The 27,257-nt window shown below is 28.9% G+C and overlaps 4 protein-coding genes and 1 non-coding gene across 6 annotated transcripts in view; 4 read left to right on the forward strand and 1 right to left on the reverse strand.

Annotated features, from left to right (window-relative positions):
* LOC111683313 overlaps positions 1 to 7,637 on the forward strand; it is an 8,310-nt gene extending 673 nt beyond the window's left edge. The window contains exons 2-4 of the mRNA XM_023445373.2: positions 3,743 to 3,982; positions 4,323 to 4,465; positions 7,159 to 7,637. Coding sequence (XP_023301141.2) covers positions 3,750 to 3,982; positions 4,323 to 4,465; positions 7,159 to 7,505 — 723 coding nt within the window. The 5' untranslated portion in view covers positions 3,743 to 3,749 and the 3' untranslated portion in view covers positions 7,506 to 7,637. The remainder of the gene's footprint in view (positions 1 to 3,742; positions 3,983 to 4,322; positions 4,466 to 7,158) is intronic.
* LOC111683310 (glutamate decarboxylase) overlaps positions 1 to 27,257 on the reverse strand; it is a 57,994-nt gene that overhangs the window by 26,575 nt on the left and 4,162 nt on the right. The window contains exon 1 of one of the 2 annotated variants that reach the window (XM_023445369.2): positions 2,443 to 2,631. The exons of the other annotated variant lie outside the window; for it this stretch is intronic. The gene's annotated coding sequence lies outside the window, so the exon portion shown is untranslated. Of the gene's footprint in view, positions 1 to 2,442; positions 2,632 to 27,257 lie in introns of those variants that run through there. 2 annotated transcript variants of the gene reach the window in all.
* On the forward strand, positions 14,440 to 16,577 carry LOC111683312 (fumarylacetoacetase). Its single transcript, XM_023445372.2, has 5 exons — positions 14,440 to 14,669; positions 15,077 to 15,160; positions 15,235 to 15,368; positions 15,450 to 16,051; positions 16,114 to 16,577. Exons 1-5 carry the CDS (start codon positions 14,583 to 14,585, stop codon positions 16,458 to 16,460), a joined length of 1,254 nt encoding a protein of 417 aa, XP_023301140.2. The 5' UTR covers positions 14,440 to 14,582; the 3' UTR covers positions 16,461 to 16,577.
* Positions 18,536 to 27,176, forward strand: LOC111683314. Its single transcript, XM_023445374.2, has 5 exons — positions 18,536 to 22,389; positions 22,451 to 22,708; positions 23,095 to 23,258; positions 23,321 to 23,726; positions 23,786 to 27,176. The coding sequence occupies exons 1-5, from the start codon at positions 22,326 to 22,328 to the stop codon at positions 25,879 to 25,881; spliced, it is 2,988 nt and encodes a 995-aa protein (XP_023301142.2). The 5' UTR covers positions 18,536 to 22,325; the 3' UTR covers positions 25,882 to 27,176.
* On the forward strand, positions 22,960 to 23,032 carry Trnak-uuu. The gene has a single exon. It is a non-coding gene; the product is annotated as a tRNA-Lys (tRNA).

The following is a 27,257-nucleotide window of genomic DNA, read 5'->3' on the forward strand; positions in this document are numbered from 1 at the left end:
TGAGAATGTATAGTCGGCTATGTCCGACCATATAAACCTTTCAACAGTGTGTACATATGTTAAAAATATGGATTGTTTTTAATAATAAAATATTTTATTAGTTTTTCCGAAATATTTAAACAATTTGTTGACAAAAACGTAATTTTATAGAAGGAAGGATATATAGGGACAAGAGTAAATATGGGTCAAATGATTCTTAATCAAAAATTAAACAAGCTGAGATCCTTTTACAAGATCCTTTTACAAGAATACTTGCAATTTTGCTCAGAAAGCCATGATACATGTTTGTCAGATCTTACAACGTTGACAGTAAAATGTTCAGAAAATGCCTAACAATCGCCAGAACTTACAATTTTTCTTTTGTAACGTTACTGTCAATATTGCAAGACAAAATTTGTAAGTTGACACTGTTATTAGACATTTTCTGTACATATTACTGTCAACGTTGTAAGATCTAACAACCGTGTATACTATAGTCAGCACTCTTTTTCGTGGAAAATTTGTTGGTAAAAAAAAATTCCAATAAAGTTATCATGTAGTTTTTTTATCGTCCGATGTTTCCTGAACGTAATACCTATGAAGTTTCAATCAGTGTTTGTAATGGATATTATATTCGTAATTATATCTATCCGAAGATATTTAGATATATTTAGAGTTTCACTGTCGTGGATCGGACATCAAAACATTTTTCTGAATCCCCACTTCTAATTTTTCCACCCAAAATACCTCTCATCATATACAGCTAATTATGAAGGGCTAGTCGTCCTGTTCTCGATTTGGTGTCTTCATAAAAGTAATATCGCTCTCTAATTTCTAGCCCCTCTCACAAACGATACAGAAGATAAATCGCGTTGAAATTCGCGAAATTCAAATTACATGATAAATGAAGTGAATTGAGGGAAGGGAATTCACAAAATAGTCACCTAAAACTTTTACGTTCATAAATATCTTAAATATGTTGGTATCTGAACAAAAATCGCAGTTTATATGTAATTAAGAGAAAAAAAGCATTAATAATTATTTAATTTTGAAATGTTCAGTCTGATTTGAATAAAAATAATCACAGCTTAAGATGAAATATCTCTGTCTGAGTTTATGTTTGAAATTTGGGTTTCATAGACTTACGTTAGGCAATTTGCAATTATAATCCACTTTCAAAGATTTTACTATAAGTCTATAATAAGCAGGGCAAGGATTTCTATGTAAATGCATTTTGCCGGTCCACACTAGGAAACTTTTTTTTGGGAAACTTTTAATTTTGCATTAGGGAGAGAAAAAGAAAAAATATCATTCATCTCCCTCGTGGTACGGAGTTTCTCGTATTTGGAAACTTGTTTTGTTTTGTTATTCTTCTCATTCGTACAACAACAATTCAATGCAATTTACACGTAGTTTCTGAAACAAAAGTTTCTATATGTGGACATTAAGGAAACTTCAAAAGAGAATTAAGAAAAAGTTTTTTAACAAAAGTTTCCTAGTATGGACCAGGTCTAACTGGTTTTCTTTTCGAATCAAAGAAGTTGCTAGAAAATGGCATATTTTTCAAATTTTTTTTAGCTTATATTCCATTTTTTAAAATTTTTCTCACACAAATTGTGTTTTAACAAGAGAATTTTTTTGGAAATTTTCTGATTTAATATACTATGTATAGATTACGTGATCCTCACCTAGCACATCACAATGAAACTCTTCTCACCAAAAACGTTCATTATATTAAAATGCTAAAATTTAATTACAAAATAGTATTTTTAGTCAATATTTTAACACATTGGAGAGTAATAAACTCCCTTTTACCATAAAAATATATATAATTTGTAGTTATCCCAGCAAAAACTGGGTAATGATTTGCATTTACATAACTTTTCAATGACTACTTCCAACCGTCTACATTACTTATAAGCACTCTAGTAATAATTTTATTTTAAACTAATATAGAAGTACTTTATTTTCAGCTTTTTGATTTTGTTTGCAAATTTTATTTAGTTGCGTGTTAAGAAACCACAAAAACAACTTACTCAACAACTTCTTTGCAAGCGAAATTGCAAGTACTTCTTAAACTCCCTATTTGTAAGTGAGTGTAAAAGTATTAGCCTCCATTGTCATAAACGTGTTAAAATAATGATATATCTAAAAATAAAGAGTTAAAATGCTAATGAAGAAGTAGTGAAACAGTTTTTATTAGCATTTTAACTCATTACTTTTTAATGTAAGTTTTTTTCTGGGAATGTTAACTTTTTTTGTTGTCTTTATAAATCTTATAATATTTTCTTAAGACTGATGAAGTTCGTATGTATGTACATAATAAATACGTACTACCGCACTTCTTATGGAAATTATTTTGACACTTAACTTATTGTTATTCTTAGGACGATTGAGATTGTTTCTCTTTTTTGAAAATCTCCACTTAAGCAATAATTTTTTTTATATATTTTGAATAATTACCTCCTTGTTGTTTTGACGTATAATGATTATAAGCTCTATATCCCAGATAAGCAAAAATATTTTCTATTTATTATAATTAATAATAAATAAAGTGAAAAATTTACTTTATTTTATATTCGTTAATAACACTTTTTGATGTGTAAAAGGATCACGCGTTAAAACTAAAATGCTGTCTTCCGTTTCCTCTACACTACTACTTATATAAACATTTAAACGCTGCCAACTAAGGCACCGACCAAAATTCATTTTCATTTTTATTTTCGGGAGTGAGTGAATACGAATTTGTTGTGCCAACTATAAATGTAGGCGAAAAAACAACAATTTCTCAAGTGAATTTCTTAAGAGCGAAGAGGAAAGATGAAAAAATGGTCATGTAAATTCAGAAATTAGTTGACAAGGATATTTTTTTTTTCATATACATACATTTACGAGAGTATATTAGTGTTGAGTGTGTAAAAAAAATAATGTATGTATCCTAAATATTAGTATGTAAATGTTACTGTTGGTGTGTGAATGTTGTGGGTGTTGAAAATGGGTCAAATATGTTTAGATTATGTTTTATTTTTTTCTAAATACATATTATATAATTCCTATAAAAATAACAGTAAACAAATTGTTCAATATGTTAAGGTTGTTGTTTAAAAAAATGCAATTGTTTGTTTGTTTAATATTGAAATTGTTAAATAAAAAAAAAGAATTAGCTTGTTTTGTAATATAAACTTTTTTTATGCATTTTTCTTGTTAAGTGAACTAGAAAAAATACACAATCAATTTTTTCTTTACAATTTTATAACAAACAATTGTAGGTTTCTGCTGCTACTGCTGCTGGCGATTTTTCTATATCAATGATTAATCCAGCTATAAAAAAATTGAAAACCATCCTGTGTATTGTAGGCTTAAGGATATGACCATTATCGGTAGCCATTGCTGCATAGTAATTTGATTTTAACTACAATTAGACATACAATTGTGTGTATTACGTTGGTTGCATCTACAAACAATATTGTTGATATGCTGCTTCTACATCCATACAGTTGCATGTGTATGTTTGTGTATTTCATATATGTGTTAAAGTAACACTTACACTATAAATAAATATCCTTTCTTTTGTTTGTTAGCCATTTATTTAAAAATGGATGGATACATACCAATTAATACAACAGTTTTTTGTTTTCTTCTTTTTTTAACATAAAAAAGTATCCAAATTAAAAAACGCCTACATTTTAAAATCCTTTTGACGTCATAGTTGTTTTGTTTCATTTCCTTTCTTATTCTTTCTCTTTTTCTTCTGTTTTTTTAGCTATAAAATGCAACAACATTGGCTTATATTATTACTATTGGTGGTTACGAGTTCGTTGAGTGCGCATGCCAATAGATTACCATTAAATAAGGACTTTGTGACGTCATTGCTGGCAAAAGGGGATGTCGACGTCCGTCGTCAGACAGGCAAAAATAATTTGAACTTTGATAATATTGTAACAATTCAAACGCCATCAAGTGCAGTTCAAGATTGGAGTTTGGTGTGTCAACAGCTCTGCGGGTAAGTTGCTGAGCAACACAACAATAACAAAAGTGAAAAAAAAATATTATAAAGAAAATAAAAGTTAGAAAAAGTGCTCTCAAAAAAAAAGAAGAAAGTTTTTTAAAGTGTTTGTAAATAATTATTTATAATGAGCAAAAAAATTATATATAAATTGCAAATACCATAAAAAAGTTATCTATCTATCTGTTGTAATTTTGTCTACGAGTGTTTTTTATTTACATACATATAGTGTGGGTTTATGTCTGCGTCACACATTGTGCTTAAGTGTTTTTGTGTAAAAATTAAATTAAAAATTAAGTGATTTTTCTTTAAAGTTTTCCTTTATTATTTATTTTAGAGCTGCTTTAGGTGGCGCCGTATGCGCTCCCTACTGTAAAAATTTGCCATTTTTACCCTTTAAAGTGCAACTTGAAAATGCCGAAGAAATCATGGATACGAAAAAAGATTTAATATGCCCCGAATTATGTGGTCTACAATTAGGTAAGTTTATATTACATACATATAAAAATGGCATATATAATAAAATAGGTTATAAAAGGTTATAAAAAAATAACAGGCATTTAATGTTTAAAATTATAAGATTATGTAACAAGTTAAATGAAATTGTGAATGTGAAAGGATGGACCAACGTTAGTCCTTTTCAATGTTGAACAAATCGTATTCGTAGAAAACTGAAAATATTCCCTTTATATATGTCAACAGATAGACGGGCTATGGGTCGTCTACATATTACCTAGATTTCAAAGTATGTATAACAAAAAGAATATCCAATTTTCGCTGATATTGAGAATGCAAATCCAATTTTTCAGTACGAAGAACATTTTGTTCAAAAAGTAAAATCGTTATTTCACAAAAATTTTGATATCTTAATTTTCTTTAGTTCAAAATTTAAAAAATCTGCTTTAGATTTGTTTGGTCCGACGGATTATTATTGTCAACGCACTAAATTAACTAGTTCTAGAACATGTGCAAACTAGAACTATTTCAGATTCTTTAATAGGTCATAGCTTCAAAGTACTTATAATAACTTCCATTGAAAAGTAACGAATTAAAAAGTAAAAAAGCCGCTTTCCATTACTTATTCATTAGTATTTTAACTCATTATTAAAACACGGTGATGATATTAGAGGCAAGTACTTACCACACTCACTTACAAATCACTACTTAAATAAGTACTTACAAATACTTATTTAAGTAGTGAAAAAATGCCTCAAACAGAATACGATCCTGGTCTTCTAGTTTGTTAGTTCGCTGCTTATTTACTTTATTGTGATTTCGATAATGGTTTTCACAGAAAATATAGTTTCTGTCTGATATAACTCTAAATAAAGTACCTAGTTATCTAATTATATGTAAATACTTAAAAGTAATGCAAACTGTAAGTGCTATTTCTTAAAAAGTATGTGGTTATGTAAGTACAAACCATTAGAGGTTTTTCTGGGTAGGCTAAGCATTTGTGCGTTAGTTTAAAGGAGAGCATAGTAGCTTCGAAACAAATTTATTTTTATAAAATGTCTCTCAAAAGCCAGATTCTAACAGAAAATAGTAACGGTTGATTGATAAAATATTGAAACTTCTTTGAAAATATTGAAAAAAGGTGTCTAAATACAATTAAGGCGAAACACTTAGACATAGTTATTTTTTTAATGATTGGGTTTTAAGAACCAAGCTGTCAACTTTAAAATATAAACTTAACATCTAACATATCTTCATTCTTCTTCGAGCTTCAAAACTTCAATGGTTTTTGGTATATTCATGGTATTTATAGTGCTTTGGAAATTTTTGTAAATATTTTTTATAACGAGCAGAAATATTGCAACCACTCTAAACTGAGGAAGTTTCTATCGAGAAAAATTTAATTTCTGACTCGATTTAACGATGTCTGTCCGTCTGTAAACTTCATTGGATGATTTCTCAACAATTACAGCAGATTTTTAAATAATTCAAAGAGTATTTTTATAGAAAAGGAAAGGTGAATCGAAAAATATATTTTTTTTGTAAAAGAAGGTCAAAGTGCACAAATAAATTTAGTTTTTGTAAATTTATTGTTATATCAAGAGTCAGGAGAATATATTTTAAAAAACAAAGAAGATATGTCATATGTTAAGACTTTATAACGTTATACAGGGACAAAAATTGATTTTTTTAACTATGTCTCAATTTTTAGATGTAATTCTGAGGTCGTATTGAGATTCAGTATAAAATTATACTTTGGTCTCTGAATTAAGAATTTGTCGACCAGTGTAATCCCTCTTGTTAAAAACAAGTAGTTCTGAAACTGTAACGTAACTGTAACTGTATAGTAAGAGCAACAAATACGAACAAAATCACTATAAAGAAAAATATATTCCAGAAACGTCCCATAGAAGGGTTGGTTCTGAAACCTTTTGCCTTTAATTCTCAAACCTTTGGCCTTTGGTCCTCAATCCCTAGGTTGGGTTTTACAGTTATCACTTTAGCTCACTCTCTTCAAAATTTCAATAGAAGTCGTATCTAGCAATAACACTTGGAAAGAACCTAACACTATGTTCGATCCATATTAAGAAGTTTTTTTTCAGAGAGTAATATTTGATGTGTAATGTTAGCGTGTAAATAATTTTATTAAGAAAGTCCAACTTGTCGACTTAAAAGCAAAGTCATTATATCGCCTTTTTTAATCGAAATAAATTTCGCAATTTGTTATAAAATTTCCACAAAAATAATTTTTAAATTGTTTCTTAATCATCCATAATTAAATTTAAGTTTTTGCCATAAAACTTTATTTAATATTACACTGTCAAAAAAGTATAAAATTTAAGTTTCTTACAAAATTCAGGACACGATGGAGAAATTCGAAGACCATATACGGATTTAAGATTTAAAGTAACATTGATATCCGCATTATTTTTCAACATAATTTGTGTTATAAAGAAATATTTAGAAGCAAATGTTTACGAAAAGTTTCGATTATATTTAAGTAATAACATACGAGTAAAAACTGATCTTAAAAATCTGTTGCAAATCATTTCCTTCCTTAAAAAACCGTTGTATAAAGATTTATTTCCAAATTAAATTTATTAAGGAATTTTTAAATATTTTATTTTTAAAACTTTTCTTTTACTTGAACTAGAATATTGTTATTATAATAATTACTAACATTTTCTTCGTATTACTATTTCAACATTTTTTTACAGGTGATGATGTTTGTACCTGTAAAAATTATAACACTAATGGTGATTTTGACGCCTACATGAAAGCTGAAGAACAAACTAATGTTTGCGCCATAATCTGTGATTATAATAGTGTCACACTGACCGGTTGTACACCATGTAACAGGGATAAGAATAACGAATACATGATTTTGGAAAATGTTAATAATTTTAACCAGAAACAACAACGACGACAACAAGTTGTGCCATATGGAGCAATTGACACCTCAACTCCAACGACACCCGATTGGAATCAACTTTGCGCTTCATTGTGTAAAACTGGAGATGGCGGGTCATTGTGCAATTGTGATTTATCGCCATTTTATATATAAACGTTTGAGAAACACTGGTTTTCTTTTTTGTGGACGTTTTTTTAAAGCGATAAATTGAATTTTTTTTTTTTCAAATTTTTTCTTTGAAAAAAATTTTGAACAAGTCTTTTTTCCTAGAAATGGACTTTAAACTTTTATGTTTATTTTTCATAATATGTTTTTATTATTAAAAATTTTTTTGTTGTAATTATTTTTATTTGTTTTTAAAACTAAAAGCTGTTTAATGTTCAATTAAAACGAAAAAAAAAACTAAAAAAAAGAAAACTACGAATGAAAGAAGTTACAAATAAAAAAAACTAATCCCTATGCGCATCAATTAATTTGTAATTAATTTGAAATACAAAAAAAGCAAATCTAATAAACAAAATGTTAAACTTAATGAAACGCATTAACAAAATTAAACAAAAAATAACTAATAAAATACAAAACACAATTACACTAACATACAAAACTATAGATAAATTATAGACATACAAACTAACATTTATAAATTATTAAACAAAAAATCTATAAGGAATATAAAACAAAATTATTATTTTTATTAAAGATTTGAAGTTAGAATTGAGTCAATAATGAAACAATTCAATTTTCATTTAAATAATTATTTTAGTTTTTTTAAAAAGTTTTGGTTTTCTTTTTTTCTTAAAAAAAAAGAAAAATTACAGCAAAATCACTAAAGGGCTTCCAGGTGAAATAGTTTGTATAGATTCTACAGCTTTTTGAACCTTAAAAAAAGGATTAAAAGAGTTAATGGAATGACAACCAACTAGGACACTACACTTTAGTAAATTAAAAAAAAAACAGCAACAACCAACACAAATATCATATATACAACATATCGATGTCTTCCTTAAGATAAAGTTTTTTTTACATATTAAATTTACTTTATTTTTTTTTTTTTCATATTAATTTTGTTGTTAATAATTTGTATGAGTTTTTTGATTTAATTGTTTAATTGGAATCAGCATATCAATTAACAAACAACAAAAACAATTATATTAAAAAAATTAATAACATCCAAACAAAATCAATTAAACATTTATACAAATTAATTAACAAAATTTAAAAAAAATATATATTTATATTTCTTAAATATATTATAAATATTTATATAAATGTAATAACAACAATTCACATTTAATTCTTGATATACATTATATAAATAAATATATATACATATTATATTTATAATATAAAATTAAATTTAATAATTAATTAATTATTATATACAAAAACATTAATACATTTTGCACATTTAAATGTTTAGCCAAGAGTTTAGTGTTGTTATTCATTTTTTATCCAGTCAAAAGTAAAATTTATTAATGATTTTATTATTTGTTTTTAATTTCAAAACATAAAATAACTTTTATCCTAAAAACTTTAATTAATAACATATTTTCTTCAAGTGTATTATCAAATGTAAACAAAAATGTCTCGTTATAATTAAAAGAAAATATTTAATTACATTTAATTTCATAAACAATATTTAAAGTCGTTTTTAATTTTTCTATTTTTTTCAAAATTTTAGTTTTTTCTTTACAAATTTTTCAGTTTCATTTACGATCTTAAGTCGATTTTTATTTATTTTATGCTATTTTATCAAATTTTAAAAATGTCAAAATTTAGTTTTTCATAAAAACTTCCGAATTTGAAAACGTTTTCGAACTACTCTCGTAACGAATATGTTCAAAGTATAAACCTTTCAACTATTTCGTCATAAAAACTTAATTTTCAAAACCACAAAACGAATGTTTCACAACAATAAAACAACTTTGCAACAACATTCGCGAGCTGTTCTCGAAAAAATTGAGTTTTTCATAAAAACTTCCGAATTTGAAAACATTTTCGAACTACTCTCCTAATGAATATGTTCAAAGTATAAACCTTTCAATTGTTTCGTTATAATTTCTTCAATAATACCATAAAAACTTAATTTTCAAAACGACAAAACGAATGTTTCATAACAATTAAACAACTTTGTAAGAACATTCGCGAGCAATTCACGAATTTTTCTATTCGAGAAATCACATTCAAAACAATGCATGTTTTAAAACATCAATAGCATTTCTGTATTCTAATATCTTTACTACGTTGTTACGTCGAAATTCTTAATTATTGCTTCAGCAATATTCACTAATAATCGCGAATTTAAAATAAATAATACAGAAAGACTATAAAAATTTGAATCATGCTGATATTCCAAAGTTCTTTATAATTTTTAAAGAAAAATGTTCACAACATAATTAAGCAATTATTTGCGAAACGAACGATCTAAAGCGAAAGAGACATCATTAATTTATTCTCGAAAATTCACGAAAAAGTTCTAAAGTGTCACAACATTTGCGAAACTATCGCGAATGTATTAGAATTATTTTCGAAAAAATTTTTTTCAATATTCGAAAAATTATTAAGAAATTATTTGCGAATGTTTTAAAGCTTCGATTCAGCTCTTGAAGAACTTTCAAAGACAGCTCACGAACATTCACAATGACGTTAAAACTGTAAAATATATAAATTTTTAATAATTTTTATTGGATTTTTTTTCCCAAAATTTAAGATAAGTTATTTGCAGAATAACTGCGACTCTGAAGAAACGTTCGCGATCTGTTCTCGAATATTCGCGTAAAAAGTTTAATCATGGTAAAGTTCAGAAATTTTTTAATTTTTACAAAATGATTGCCGAATAACCACGAATGTTTTACTGCAATATTACGGTCTGATCTTGAATGATATATTTAAAAAAAATCGGAGTTTGAATAACGTTATTCAAGTACTGTTCTTAAACATTCGCAAAGAGAACATGTATGTGAATTGTTAATAATTTTTATTGATTTTTTATATTATCTGCTGCTATGAAGAAACGTTTGCGATTTGTTCCCGAATATTTGCTTAAAAAGTTTAAACATGGTAACGTTCGGCAATTCTTTAATTTTTACAAAATGATTGCTGAATAAATACAAATGTTTAATCTTGAATATTCCTGAGCAAACTCAGGAATATTAAAGTTTTTTCTAAATATTTGGACATTGGACAATAAAGTTATTTTTTTATTTTTCCATTAACAATTTGTTTTAAAATTAAAATTTATTTAATTTTATTTTTCTTATTAGTGTTTTTTTAAGGCTTTAATACTGTTTATGAAGTTTTCATTAAAAAATAAACTCTTTATAAAAAAACTTTATACATGTATCAAAAATAAACATAAATAATAACTCTTAAATGTTTTAATTTCTAATAAAATAAAATGTTTGGAAGACATTTGTTATAAAAAAAAAATAAAATATTAAATAATAAAAAAACGTAAAATTAACTAAATGAAGACAATTTTCAAGTTGAATATACACAAAATGTATTATAATAAATATTACAAAAAAAACTTTGTGGAAGACATTTTAGTATAATATTTTTAGATTTAAGCAACATTAATAATAATAATAAAAAAATGTTTAAATAAATAGTTTACTATGTATTTAGACTTGCCTCATAATGAGTCGAAGGCTAAAAACATTCCAGCTGTGACTGACAATAATTAATGATTAGGAGAGCAAGCGGCTACAAATGCCACCAAATAATGCAAAAAAATATATATAATAATTAAATAAAAAATTAATTAATATATAATTAAGAAGTATTAAATTAAATGTTTATTTCCTTTTTTTAGTTGAAAAAAATTGCACGCATATTTAACAAAAAACAAAATAATTGCACCATTTTAATAATATAAATAAATTAGAAAAAAAAAAAACAAAAAAAATAATTTAAATTTCTTGTAATTCTTAGAAAAAAATAAAAAACTAATTAAACAATTATACATATGTATGTACGTATTGGAAAAGTAAATCTCATATAAAAAACGCCAACAAATTCGCAAAAAATTCAAATCAACATTTATGCACAAATCAAAAACTAACACCCTGCTAAGTTTTTTTTTTAACATTCAAAAAAGAACTGCCAATAAAAATATATTTTAGGCAGTAGAAAAATTAAAAACAAATTAAAAAAAACATAAATAAATTAAAACATTTTATCAATGTGTGTGTATTCTCTCTCTATATTGTACAAATACAACAAAGAAAACAACAACAAGCTTAAAAAATCACATCTTTAAAAAAAATTAAAAAATGTTGTTGTAGAGTTTGTTAAATTGTTAATTATTTTATTTATCGCAAAAAGCAAAAAAAAAACAAATCCCACATTACTACAATTTAAATGTGTTTAAAATAATTATAACAGCAACAAAACCAATATCAAAAATAAATCTATATTTAAATGTGTGTACGTACCTATTCATATATAAATCTATATAAAACCACATTAAAACAACAACAACAAAAACTATTATATAATATAAAACAAAGAAAAAAATATATAATTAATTAAACAAAAACTCACAAACACAAATACAAATACAGAAAGCAACTACAAATTAATTAAATAGCCAAACAATGCATAAAACAAAAACTATTAAATAAACCACAAATATTTAAATAAAATTATAAAAAAAATAATTAAATATCATTGTATAGTTCAATGTGTTAAATGTTGTATAATAAATTACAAATAAAAAGCCAAAAAATAAACTCCAACTTGTACACTTATTTAAAAATCAGTTAAAAACTTGTGTAGAAATATTAAAGCATATCTGTAGGGTCATCAATCAAAACAGATACTTAACATATACAGCGATGGAAATTTAAAAATGTCTGCGGTCGGCACAAAGAGAACATTTCTCTATTTGCTATGTGTTGCGTTACGTAGTTTCTCACTTAACTGTCTTCCCATCGTCTAATCTACGACATTTGAAGACTCTGCGTTCTTCTGCCATTTACAAGGTGCACAATGTGGTGAATCATTGTGTCCAAATTTATATAAGTAGCATCTGTAGTTTACCTCTCCATGTTTATCTATCTATCTATCTATCTATCTATCTATCTATCTATCTATCTATCTATCTATCTATACCAAAAGTATTTCGTCACAGGGGAGAATACCGTTTAAAACTTAGTTTAAATCCAGAATTCTCTTCCTAAGTTCCTCTTGCTTTTGTAATTCTAAAACTACAGTTATTACATATTCACATACCAATTTCCAATTTTAAGGTAGACTATTATATGTACAACGTCATTTGCGCAAATATCTCCCCTATCTGCCTTTCTAAGTTCATTCTCTCAGTCTTGAAACGTTGACACACGAAGAATACATATTTCGGATCCTCTACACATTATCTATACAGTACGGGCAAAACGGAGAGCGATCCAAAACGAAATTAGTATAAACGAAAATAATCGTGTCCACTAAAGAGTTTTGTTACGTAAAAATTTAAGAAAACTATTTCGCCTTTTGCACCATACTTCTCTATTTGGTATAAGAGCATATGTCCATCTACCTTTCGTAGATGCTGACCACGTTGCTTGCCAAGATAAAAAACTTTTTGCTTCCGATTTGGGGAGTTATGTATTCTACCCTTTCACGACTAGTTACTTTCTTAACTACTTTCGTCTTATGCTTAGCTAGCGATAGACTCATTTTATTGAATCATGATCTCACTAACTGAATATAACTTAGCTTTCTCTATCGATTTTGCCACTATCACCAACGCTATATCATCGGCAAAGCCAATAAATTTGGGAGATGCAACCTCAAGATACCATAACCAATCCTTATGGAACTCCTCCTGTCAGATTATGAATTTCGATTCCTTTATCTGTTTCGTATATTAGTATTCTCAGGCGAAAGTTTTTATTTTATTATTGCCACGAGATAAATCGGAATATTTCTTCGTTTAAGAGTTTGCCGTGTAAAACGCATTTGTTAGCAGCTGGATCCCTTCCTCCAGCTGCTGCCTTCTATTGCTTCTTTTGAAAAGTTTACAACCATTGCAATTGCATCTATTGTTGCCCTTGGTTTTCTAAAGCCATATTACGTGTTTGATAGTCCGCTTGAAGTTTTGATACATTGTTCAAGCCTATCGTAGATATTTCATTCCAATGATTTTCCTTTAGTATCTATAATAAACAGTGGTCGTCGGTACGATGACGGTTCTTGTAAGGGCTTTTTTATATAAATTTAAGTTGATCACAGAATTTTTAATATTTTACTAATTGAAGTGTTATTTAAGGATATCGGCAGATTAAAGATCATTCTAAGAGAATGTAAGTGATAACAAAATTTTAATATTTTCTCAATTGGAGTGGTATTAAAGGATTTACGCATAAACTTTCTATTAATTAACATTTATTAAAGGTTTCTAAATTAAACTTTCATACAAAATTTGTTCATAAAACCATTGACAGAATTTTATATTTGGAAAACAATTATACAAGGATTAAAAATCAAAATGTGAAAAATTGAGAAGTGATACGACATTTTTCCATATTCGGGACCAGCCCACTAAATAAGACTGGGATTAATAAAAACTATTTAAAAAGATTTTTTCTATGTAGGCCTGTTTAATTCGTAAATCTATTTTTAATTTCTAATTTAAAAATTGGGTCATAATCAGGTGTTCGTACTTTATGGTTCATTACGAAAAGTAATCAGTTTTAATGAATACTTTTTTACCTGCCATTACTGTACTAAAGTGTTATTATATTAACTCAAATCTGGCAACACTTACGCTTATATTTATATCAGACAGGGATGGAAACTTCGGTGCTATATCATTTTTGTGCGCATATTGTGACATACAATTATTTTGTCGTTTTGTTTTTATTAAAATCTATTAATTACGATACATTTAAATTATTTAGTGATGCTTTGTAATTACTAAGCAAATATATTTGTTTTTTGTTAGACAAACAATGGTTTTTGTATATGAATGTACATTTTTATTCTCTAAAGATCATTTAAGCTAAGCAATAATTTCCATCCCTGTATATTATTCCGGCTGAAGAGCGTGACTACTGAGCAAAGTTAGAACGATCGCGTCAAAACACTTTGCTATCAGTCTCTGTTCAACTGGCGTACTTAAAGCAACTTGCCTACGCAGTCTTGATAGTTCTATTCGCAGCTATCACAGCCAAACATTTTTCGAAAAATATAAACAATTCTCAGATAAAAGACAAAACAAACAATACAATGGCCACTACTTTTGTTCATGTACCGGCTGGAAGTGATTTTCCTTTGGAAAATTTACCTTATGGTGTCTTCTCCACAAAATCCAATGTAAGTTAAATATTTTTATTTAAATATTAAAAAAATCACATGTTTTTTATCTGAAAGAATCTCGTTATTCTAGTTTAACGATACAATTTAAGATCAAACTAGAAAAACACTAAAATTTAAATTAGGACTAGAAATGATGCATATTTGTATCGCATTTACATAAATTAACAACAAGACATTAGACTTGTTTTTGTTTTCTCGTGTGCTTCAGATACAGCTTATGTTTCTTAAAATAAAGTATCTGTTAGATATAAAAACTATAATAAAGTTTTGATAACAAACAAACAACAACATGTTTATTGAATCGAATGACAATAAAAAACAAAAATAAAATTTAAATCCACAAGTCTCAGTTTTTAATTAAAAACAACTTGTTTGTTCTTGTTTTTCATAATTCACTTTTACAGCCTCGCAAGCGTTTGTGTGTCGCCATTGGTGACAGCGTATTGGATTTGAGCGGTGTTGCCTCCTTATACCCACCAGAAGTACAGGTAAATTAAAATTATATTTATATGTAAGTTACAAATATATATAATACAAATTCTAATAACTGTTATACGTCTAGGATGCTTTGAACTCAGAATCATTGAATTTGTTAATGAGTCTCGGCTATACTGCCTGGAATGTAGTGCGTTCAAGAACCCGTGAATTGTTGTTGAAAAATTCCCAATTAGAACAAAATGCCAATTTGGTGCAAAGGTAAGGAAACAGGATATTTTTTGCTATAAACAGTCAGGGTTACCATTTTTCATAATGAAAAAAAATATTGATTATTTTCAGTGTTATCATTCCTCAAGCTGAATGTGAAATGCATTTACCCGCAGAGATTGGTGACTACACCGATTTCTATTCTTCCATTCATCATGCCACCAATGTTGGCATTATGTTCCGTGGCAAGGAAAATGCTTTAATGCCCAATTGGCGTCATATTCCTGTAGGTTATCATGGACGTGCCAGTTCGGTGGTAGTTTCTGGTACCCCCATTCGTCGTCCTCTTGGTCAAACTTTGCCTGTAGATGGTCAACCACCCGTTTTTGGACCATGTAAATTGTTAGATTTCGAATTAGAAATGGCCTTCTTTATTGGTGGTCCCGGCAATAAATTGGGTGAACGTATACCCGTCGAAGAGGCCTGGAAGAATGTTTTCGGTTTTACTTTAATGAACGATTGGAGTGCTCGTGATATTCAAAAATGGGAATATGTTCCCTTGGGTCCCTTCACAGCCAAGAATTTGGGTACTACCATCTCACCCTGGGTTATACCAGTTGCTGCTTTAGAGCCCTTCTTAGTCGATAACTTCCCACAAGAACCTGAAGTTTTCCCCTATTTGAAACATGAAAAACCTTTCAACTTCGATATTAATTTGGAAGTATTTGTTAAACGTGGGTATTAAAAAAATATATATAAAAGTATTTTATAATATTTTTGTCCTTTTATGTTTTAGCCGACAATGGTGAGGAGTCGCAAATCTGCAAATCAAATTACAAATATTTATACTGGACTGCCATGCAACAGATCGCTCATCACACTGTTACCGGCTGTAATGTAAGACCCGGTGATTTAATGGCTTCTGGTACCATTAGTGGTGAAACAGAGGACTCTTATGGTTCTATGCTGGAACTCAGCTGGCGTGGATCGAAAACCGTTAACCTAAAAGACGGTGCCGTTCGTAAATTCTTGCAAGATGGCGATGAAGTCATTATTCGTGGCCATTGCGAACGTAATGGTTTGCGTATTGGTTTTGGTCAATGTGCTGGCAAAGTTTTACCAGCTATTCCATTTGAAAAGTAGAAAATTAATGTTTTAGCATAGAAATTAAAATTTTAAAGTTTGTAAAATTCAAACATAAATGTTTAGAAAATTGTTCTTTTGTAAAATGTAAAAAATATGTATGTATATTAAATAATATTCCTATTGACTGGTCTAATTAGAAATAACAAATGTAACATCATTTAATCAAAAAAACGCGAAAATTTGAAAATAGTCCTGCCTTATTTGTCGTTTATTCCTTTTAACCACGGGGTTATCTAAAAACGACCCATTAATGAACACTAATGTGGCAATTTTTTTATATGGCGTACGCCGTTCATCCCTCATAGAACTCTTGTATACGACATAGTCAGGATAACATAGTCGTTCAACGCATTATTTATTGAAGGGCGAGTTTCTTACTACTCAGTTAAAGCAGGCTTAACTTGCTGTTAGATTAAACTCGGAACAAATTTAGGCGGACTTTACCTGATGATTGTGTTTTTCAGTTATGGATTAAAGATGAGTTAACTTTGTTAGTATTGCCAACTTTTCAGTCAAAAACATAAACAATGAACAGCTGTTTTTTTTACAAATATTACTTTTGTGAAATCTAAAAATCCACATATTTCAAACATTAATGTTTAATATGTGGATTTTTACATTTCACAAAAGTAATATTTGTAAAAAAACAGCTGTTCATTGTTTATGTTTTTGACTGAAAAGTTGGCAATACTAACAAAGTTAACTCATCTTTAATCCATAACTGAAAAACACAATCATCAGGTAAAGTCCGCCTAAATTTGTTCCGAGTTTAATCTAACAGCAAGTTAAGCCCAGTCACTCTTTTGAGGCATTACGTACTCCGAAATATAAATTTCACTGTGCATCAGTCTTTAAGTCAACATTGTCTTTCCAAGAATATAACGACGCAGTCCGTAAATCTGCCCACTGTTCAACCGGTTACTGTAGTATAAGAAAGGTTAGATTTTCTGGTCGAAACGCTAGTCAAATTACTTTACCAGGTTATAGACCAGTCAGGTTATAGGTGCTGATAACACCTATGATTAGGATATTTATAATGGTCCACAGTTTCCTGTACACATAGATTTTTTCATGTGTGAAAGTGACTGTTGCACGGTGTATTAATTTTATTTCTTTGAAAATATAAATACTACATGAAACTTAATTCCAATTGGGTATCAGAATTAATCTCTTTATTGAACTTTTTAAAGAGAGTTTTAATATAAACAACTTTGCTCTCTTAACATGACAGAAATACATTACATTAACAGAATTGCCATATTTTAAAAATAATTTTATGTTTAAACTATTAACGCTAAAGAATAGTTTTTGCAAATTTTAACAGTAAGAAGTTTTTATCCACTTGAAAATTTATTAATATTTGTAAAAACACAAACATAATATGTTTGAAATTAAATGTTTATTTGAAGAAAAAATTTTTAAATAATTATACTAGAAAACAAATAAAAATAAAAAACACTCTAGTGGTGGCAACCTTGCAAAAAACAAAACAACTTTACAGTTAACAGTGACAGCAGCAGCAAGTAGTAGTAGTAGTTTTGTATCTGTTAAAACCAGATACTACATAGCACAGAATCAATTTAGCTTTAAATGAAAGCGGAGCGGTGCGCTACGCCAAAACGTTTATAAACAAATCAAATCAGAGAAACTGGCGCCGGTCGGCTATATTAGAAAAAAAATACCTATATAATATGTATTATACTTTTATACAACAAAAAACTAACTAAAGCAAACAATACACGACAATATTAACACACATTCACGACGAAATTGTTTTATTTGAATTCAAATTTGTTCATTGGTTTTTTGTTTTGTGTGTGTGTTTTTTTCAAAATTTGTTTAAAGTGCAAAAATTTTCAAAGTTAAACAAAAGTATTGTTGTAAATTATATTTATAAAGTAAAAAAGGTAAAATAATTAAACGCATCTTTAAAACAAATTAAATCAAAAGATAATTTGTATTAACGTCATAAAAGAAATCAATAGAAATTAAAGTGAAATAAAATGTACCTACAAAGTGTACAAAAACAAACATACAAAAAAAAAAAACAAGGAAGAAAAATTGTTTTTAATAAGAAAATCAATATAAAGTTTAAATAAAAGTTTTAAATTAAATTATAATTTTTAATATAAATAAGTGTTCTATTATTAAATAAACTAATAATTAATGGAGAATGTAAAAAGTTGTAATTTAAATTTGGTGAAAAATCAATGTCTTTGCCACACTCTGATGTGTTACTTGGGGCATGGGAGAATATATTGCAAAAATACATATCAACTAAAACCCACCACCCACTGTGACAACCATGAATGGTTGTGGAAGAAAGAAAAAACACAAAAAACATCCCTAAAGCCATAAAGAGTCATTAACATGAAAACATTTATTTTGTAACTTGTCAAAAGAAGAAAAAAAATCAGAAAAAATTGTGAAAAATAAAGAACTTGCACCAGGAACAAGTGCGTTTCTTCGCAAAATAATTTCATGTGCTTTTTTTAAGAAGTTGTTGTTGTTTTTTTTTTGTTTCTTTACTTTACTGGCAAAATGCATTTGTTACCTTCCATATACGAAAATGTAGATGGAGAAAAACACAAAAAATTAAAAAAAAAATCATGCATATCTCCCTTGTTTTAAACGAGATATTATTTGCACAAACGACCAATAACACAATAATAAGACAAAAAAAAAGACATTAAAAAAGCCAACAAAAACAAGCATACACTCAAAATATTTAAACTACAACAAATATACATGAGACTGCAAAAAAGATACAAAATACAACAGAAAAAAAAAGTATGCAATTATGTGGCGCCATAGATACGCGCGGGTTACATACACAGATACAAATACTGAGTATGAGTTACAGCACAATAAGAGAATTTAGCTAAACTTTAAAAAATCGAGTAATTTTTCGTAAAATAATACTCTTTTGCAAAAAAGAGCACAAAATACTTTTAAAAACAAACACAAAAAAAAACGCATAATTTTATAAGAATTAAAATAAATACAATATTCATACAAACATATGCACAATCAATCGGTCAAGGCCGACTCCATTACAGGAATCAATTTTATAAATATTTTACTAAATATAGCAGCAGCAGATTACAGATTTATAAGGGAAATATTTTAAATGTTTTTAAAAGTCTGATACATTTTTAATTGAAATCTAATCATTCAGAATGAAAGACGACAGTAGTGTCTATACAAAAGTTCACAACTTATCCAAATTTTATTTACTGGTTCAACTAGAATACAGTTTATTTGACAAGCGTTATTTCCTATCTCATTTTTGTTAGCTTTTAAATGTCAGCATTATTAAGCAATATTTCCCATTGTACCCATATATCCAGAAGACGGACTTTGCAAGATTACCTTAGAATCTTTCTTGATTCTTAATGGAATTCACAGCCGATATTTCAATGTATAGAAATAACAAAATCATCATATTTTCGGTACACCTGGAAGTGATATACATAGGTCATTCTTAGCTTTGACCTTTTCTCATATTTCCAGCTACGTAAGGATGCAAAACCAAATTAACAGCTCAAGGATAATAATGAATCAAATAAAAATCATGATTTTAGAATAACTTTTATCAAAACGCTTTTAAATGTTTTTGTGGCTTTACGATTTTAGCCAATTTGTTATTCAAACGAAGTTTGCTTTCACCGTTTTAGATGCTTTGACATTGATTTGGTTCTATATTATACCACTCATATCATATCATGCGCTTCGGGTTTCTTAAATGGATACATTTTTTATCCTATATGAATATGTCTTTTTTCTATGGCTTTTAAGTCGGAGTCAAGCTTAGTAAGTTTAGGTTTTTCGAAAGGAGGATGTAGTATATATGTATGTACATCAAATTCAAGGAAATACACCTAGGCCTATATCGGATCTGTTGTGCGCTCCTTAACCAGTGCCTGAGGTGGGAATTGAGAACACATCACCTCCGGTCTACCAGACTAGGACACCAATCTACAGGAGATAATTTTAGTTATCGCAAAAGTTGTCATAATATTCAGGCCATTTGTTTAGATTTGATTAAAAATGTCGAACAGGAAATCCCGATTCCTAATATCCCAAAGTTTTCGGGATTTTTTAAAGTAAATTATCTGTTTTAAATTTAAACATATTCCAGTTAGAAAAATGTTCATTTATCTATACGAATAGTAGTCGGATTAGACATGTCAGTGAGGATTGACTTCACAGTAATTGTTTTCCATTCATTTTCCTATACATTTACATCTGGTCGCTTGTTCCGGGGGTTTTTAACCCAAATAAACTGCATTCAATACAGGTTCCCTGTAATCGTCCGACCCGAGTACAGTAGCTCAAAGTGTATTACTTTGTCGCCATGGAATTTAACTTTGACATTGTTTCTTTTCATTGGCAGGGTTTCTTACACCACTTCTTACGCTTTGGGTTTCTTATTCACATTTCCGATTTATACAGCATATAATTCTTTGTTTTTTTTTTTTTTTTTATTTTTGGAAGCATGAAAAACTAATTCGTAAAATGTTAGAAATCGCTGCCAACAGCCGCCTCTTGCTCTTTTTTTGAGTGCATCGATATCAAATGCTCCCTAAGACAATAGTCCTTAATAGCACGATCAATAAATCTAAAATAAGAAATTATGACTGCTTTGAATCACTCCATTAGCACCGTAGTTCTAACTGGAGAACGAAAAATTCTTGATTTTACAAAAGATCAACAGAATTACATATATATTCCGTTAATCTTTTGTAATATAATAGCAAAACTGTAAGTTTTCTTGGATAAAACGACATCCCATAAAGTGTCAAAATTACTATCGATTCCCATCTTGAAGAAAAAGGTCACTTGATTAGATTAGACATAAAACCCTGGTACACGGTTGTCAGATCTTACAACGTTGTCAGTAAAATGTCCACAAAATGTTTAATAATATCTAATAATAAACTTACAATTTTTCTTTTTCAAAGTTGTCTGAAAAAGCGTTACCGAAATTATTGCAAGACAAAATTTGTAAGTTAACAGTATTATTACATATTTTACTGCCAACGTTGTAAGATCTAACAACCGTGTATACATAACAATAGACGATTTTTTCTTTTTAGGCTTTTAGGCCTTTTAACTTTTATTTTCATTCAACAAATATTAACGTTTTTTATCTCAAAGTTTTGACAACACTAGACTATTACTATAATTAAGAGAGTATGAGCTCATTAACATTTTACTCTTCAAACAACAGAGAAACTATTGAAATGAGAACTTACTATATTGTGTCATTTCAATCATCGATCACATCAATACACACATCAAAGTGATCGTTAATGTTTGCAATTTATTTAAACAATAAACGTAAAAATAATACAAATGAAAACTATTGGAAAAAGTATGGAAAATAAAAACATATTAATAAGAATGCTTATCACGATTGAAAGCAAGACATGCCTTATCTGTAAGACACAATTACTAATAGAATGTCTAAGGCAAAACTCGAAAAAGCGTAAAAAAACAAATAAATATACAATAAATGCAAAAAACATTTAATAACAAACCAGACAGACTAACTAACGCAAGTAATGTGGTAAAAGCCTAACAAAAATATTTTAAACTGGTTGCACCCATCTTTTACATGAAAGAAACTAATTTTATAAATAAATAAATTTAATAATAATAATAATGCTTGTTTACTCTAATTATTTACAGATATGTAAGCCTATAAGTCCCGAAAAATGGCATTTATTATAGAAACATTTGGATACTAACACAAAACATATCATTGAAAAGGAAAAGCACCTTTAAAAAATCGAAAACGAAAGTGTTTGAAAATCAACTACACCAAGAGGGGAGAAGAACGAGAAATAATTGTAAACAATGACTAAGCAAATTCTAACTATTTTTCTATACCTATTGGTTTTATTAACTCTAGCAAAATCTGGTAAGTTTTAGGATTTGATCATTATTAAATTATTTTTTATTTATTTTAAATTTTGTTGCAGCTCCATCACCTTTTGGCTGCATGAGCTTTAAGGAAGACGATCGCATACTCTTGGATGAAGATGATGACACCGATGAGTATGATCCGCCACAATTTGATTCATCTGGTCTGACAGCCAAAGAATTACAGAATACTGTTAATGCAAAACTAGAAGTACTGGAAACAACTACACCCACATTTCGGGTGTGTCCAGCTGATTATACATTTTGTTTTTCTCTTTGGAGCAATACGCCGAATGGAACTCAAATTGTAAAACAAGGTAAGAAAGGAAATATTGGCGAAAATTGCTCAACTCTAACACAAAGAGAATAATTGCTTTGATTTTAAAATTTAGAAAAGAAAAATATAAGTTTGCAAAAAAATTCTAGCAAATTCCCTCTAATATACAAAAATTGTGTAATGGCAACTCTGTTTATAAGAACACGATCTCTTAGTTATTCTTTCTCTCTTTTTGTTATCATATTGCTCACTAAGGTGACAAAACAGTTAAATGTCTTGTAAAACACAACTGCCCGGGTAGCTCAGTCGGTAGAGCATTGGACTTTTAATCCAAGGGTCCAGGGTTCAAGTCCCTGCTCGGGCGAATAAATTTTTTATTTTTATCTATGTTTTTATTAATTACTTTTCTATTTTAAAAATTTTTAGGTTGTTGGAAAGAAAGCACAGAAGGTAATGCCACCTGTAATCACTCGGAATGTGTAAGTTCTTCACCCACATCGACCTCGCGTAATAGTTCCATGTATTATTGCTGTTGTTCGGGTAATTCTTGCAATAATAATGTCTCGGTAGTAGAGCCCTCATTTTTGGAGGTAGATAACTTTTGTGACTTTGTATTTATACATTTTTTTATTTAATTGCGATTTCTTTGCAGTTGTCGAAAACAAATTTTGCTGAAGCTTCAAATTTATTAAAACCTAATGATAAACTAAAATGGTCTACCACCAACCTGTGGTTTGCTGTTCTAATAGTTTGTCTCTTTATAACGCTTATGTCAACTTTTATATATTTTCGCAGCATAAGGGAAAAACCAGAGCCAGAGGAGGCACCTTTAGCACCCTCGGGTCCTGGTTATAGTTCTAATTTACGTAATGTTGATAATTTGAATTTGGTTTGCATGCTGGACAGTGGCAAATATGGTACCGTAATGAAGGGTTTATTACATGATCAGGAGGTGGCTGTTAAAATATTTCCCGAGGCCCATCAGCAGTATTTTATTAACGAAAGAAATATTTACTCGCTGCCTTTGATGGATTGTCCCGCCTTGTTGACATATTTTGGTATTATATTGGAACTTATTAAATGTATTATTTTCTTAAATTAATCTTATTCTTTCTAGGTTATGACGAACGTCATACTATGGAAGGTAAATTGGAATATCATTTAGTTTTGTCTTTGGCTCCTTTGGGCTGCTTACAAGACTGGTTAATAGCGAACACCGTAAATTTTGAAACATTCTGTGGCATGGTGAAAACAATAACTCGAGGTCTTTCCCATTTACATACCGAATTAAAAAGAGGCGATGAACATAAGCCCTGCATAGCACACAGGGACCTGAATACCCGTAATATTTTAGTAAAAGCGGATCGTACCTGTTGTATAGCCGATTTTGGTTTTGCTTTAAAGGTATTTGGTCCTCGTTACGAATACAAAGGAGAGGTGGCAGAAGCTGAAACTAAGTCCATAAATGAAGTGGGTACTTTGCGTTATATGGCTCCCGAATTATTGGAAGGAGCCGTAAACTTAAGAGATTGTGAGACTTCGCTAAAGCAAATGGATGTTTACTCTTTGGGTTTGGTGTTATGGGAAGTGGCTACTCGTTGTTCAGATTTCTATCCACAAGGACAAGTCACACCACCCTATAAAGCTCCTTATGAATTGGAAGTGGGTTCTCATCCCTCTTTCGATCAAATGCAATCATTGGTAGTAAGACGTAAGGCACGTCCTCTATTCCCCACTGGTTGGGGAGGTGGTCCTGCCGCAAAGCTAATTAAAGATACTTGTGAAGATTGTTGGGATCATGATGCCGAGGCACGTTTAACCTCTCTGTGTGCCGAGGAGAGAATGCATGAAGCTGCTAATATAGGTGCTCGTTTAAATGCCCATTTAACAGCTACAACACCTTTACTGAATGCCAATAATCTGGGTACTATTCACTCAGAAAATGAATTAATTTATGAGCATAAACCTCGTTCTCCCAATAATATAGAGACCATAACTAACGACACTAATACCGTATTAAATCCACCACCAAATATGAAATTATTTCCATACTTAAAGGACAACAATGAGCATGCCTCTACATCGTCAACAACCGAAAAGAATCTTTTAATACAGCCGCAACAACAATTGCAACCCTATCAGGGTAGAAATCCCTGTCAGGAAAGAAATCTGGCACCTAAAGTGGCTCAGTATCCGCAAAAACTTATACAAAGTAGCAAGAAACACAGTTTCCAACCGCAATCTGGAGAGGATAATGGTTTCTCCTGCTTAGACGACGATGTTTCTGTGGAAGAATTAATCTCTGGCGGCAGCTCTAAGAAATTTCCCTCGCTGGAACAAGAGGAATCGACTCATATGGGCCAAGGTTTTCCCAAACAACAAAATACCGATCGTAAACTAAAAGGTTGGCATGGTGTTAGAGCTTTAATACAAAAACGACTGTTTCGCAAAAACGATGGCATAGAGAATTTTGACATTTTTCGGCATTTAAATGGGGGAGATGAAAAATCAAATCTGGTAGAGAAAAATTTAAGCAACAAACCGGTAGTTATCAGTTTTATAGACAAGGAGAAAGCCAATTGTGATAAACCTAGTGCTACGACGACTACCATGGTTGCAGATCACACCAATAATGGTTATGTACAAAATAAAAGGCCCAATAATTTGGATCTAAGTCCGCTGGCACAGACGAATGGTTTCAAAATTACACCTCCTAATAGTTTGCAATCAAATCCTATAACCACCATTGAAGAAGAAGAGATACATAATGGAGTTGATGCATTTGAAGAGAACGATACCAATGACGATGTGGATGAAGTAGATGGTATAGTAGAGTATAGATTGAAAAGTCTAGACAAACGAAAGTCTACACCCTCACACATAGTAACACGATCTAGATCAACTAACCTATCTATAGACACCACAAATGGTCATTTAAGCGAAGCGGAACTTAAAAATATTTCAGCCATAAATAATGCAGTCATGATGAGAAATCACTCCAATTCAGAACCACAATTTAGAAGACAACGTAGTCTCGAGGTATTTCGTGAGGTATTCAATGCTCGTGGCAGCAATGAAAGACTACGTGATCCCAGTCAACGTGTTAAGACTCCAGGTGATGTACCACCTTCGGTACGTAAAATAAGAGCTTCAAAAACTTTAAGTCTTTATGATGATCGCATGATGGACTCGTCTCTCTTAAATGCACTCTAGCATGAAGAAGTTCTGCTCTTAGAATTATAGGAGCAGAACTTTTGATACTCAATCAATTAGAAATCATAATCATACTCATCATTTACTAAAACATATTTACATATTTATTATATAATTATATAGATTACAGGACAAAATTCACATACACACATAAATCACACATACACACACAAATTATACAAACTTATTCTTAGATCTTTTTTATAGATAAAGTTCTATAAAAAATTTAAATAACATTTAGAAAAAAAAAAAACAAAGCAAAATCAAACGACCAAAGTTAAAGTTTCTTATAATTATAGCGAGATTAATTTTAATTTAATCTATTTTATATAAGAACAAAAACTTTTGTTAGTTTCTTTTCTCTTCAGTTTTCTTTTTTATATATTTTTTATAGCAAAAACAAAAAAAGAGAAGAATGAATTGAAAAAAAGTGTTAAATGTATTTATGTATGTAATGATGTATTAATTATATGTATTTTTGTAGTAAAGTCATAATTAATTAGCTTAGTAAACATAATCATTATATTAGAGAAAAGAAAAAATTATATATACTTTATTTCTCAGAGTGAGCCAACAGCGGGAACAGAGAGATCAAGTCATTAGAATGAAGTCTGTCTAGAAAGCATTTTCAGTTACATATCTTAAGTTTTCTAATATGTATATTTTAGCTGCAATTATTTTGAGATTTTTAAAGAGATTTATTTCTAAAATTTGGCATTTCTAACTTTAAGTTATTATTGATAATCACAATGACTTGATTAATTTATTGATATGTTTTTAATAAATTGCTAAACTAAACTATTTCAAGGTAAAACTAAGTGTTGAGAAATGTCTTCATTAGAATTTATTAAAAAAAAAGCATCCATATAAAAATTTAGATTTAAATGTTTCATATTTCTGTAAAAACTACAAACTCAGTTGAAACAACTGAAAAAATATTTCAAAAGTCAATTTGCAATAGAACAAATTAAAAACTAAATACATTTTTATATTTAAATAAAATTTATATGTCTATGACAATCGAAAATTTATCTTCTTAACAAGTTAAAATAGATTGAACACAAATATACAGAGAATATATTTGCTATCCTGGAAAAAAAACTACGAAAAGTTGTTAAAAAAATGGTTAAGATTAACTTCTACTTATTTCAAGATTAAGATTTTTGAATATTTCAAAGCGACAGTTGAAATAGAGAATACAAATTTTAGTCGATAAATGTGAAAAAAAATCTTGAACAGTTTTAATCAAGATTTTGTTTATTGGCATTAAAATGTTCACACAATTCGCAACTAAATAACACAGAAATATGAAACTATAATTATAATAATTTGTGCATAAAAACAAACTTATAACAAAGACAAATGAAAATAAAATT

Source organism: Lucilia cuprina, chromosome 5 (assembly GCF_022045245.1).
Source record: "Lucilia cuprina isolate Lc7/37 chromosome 5, ASM2204524v1, whole genome shotgun sequence".
NCBI lineage: Eukaryota > Metazoa > Arthropoda > Insecta > Diptera > Calliphoridae > Lucilia > Lucilia cuprina.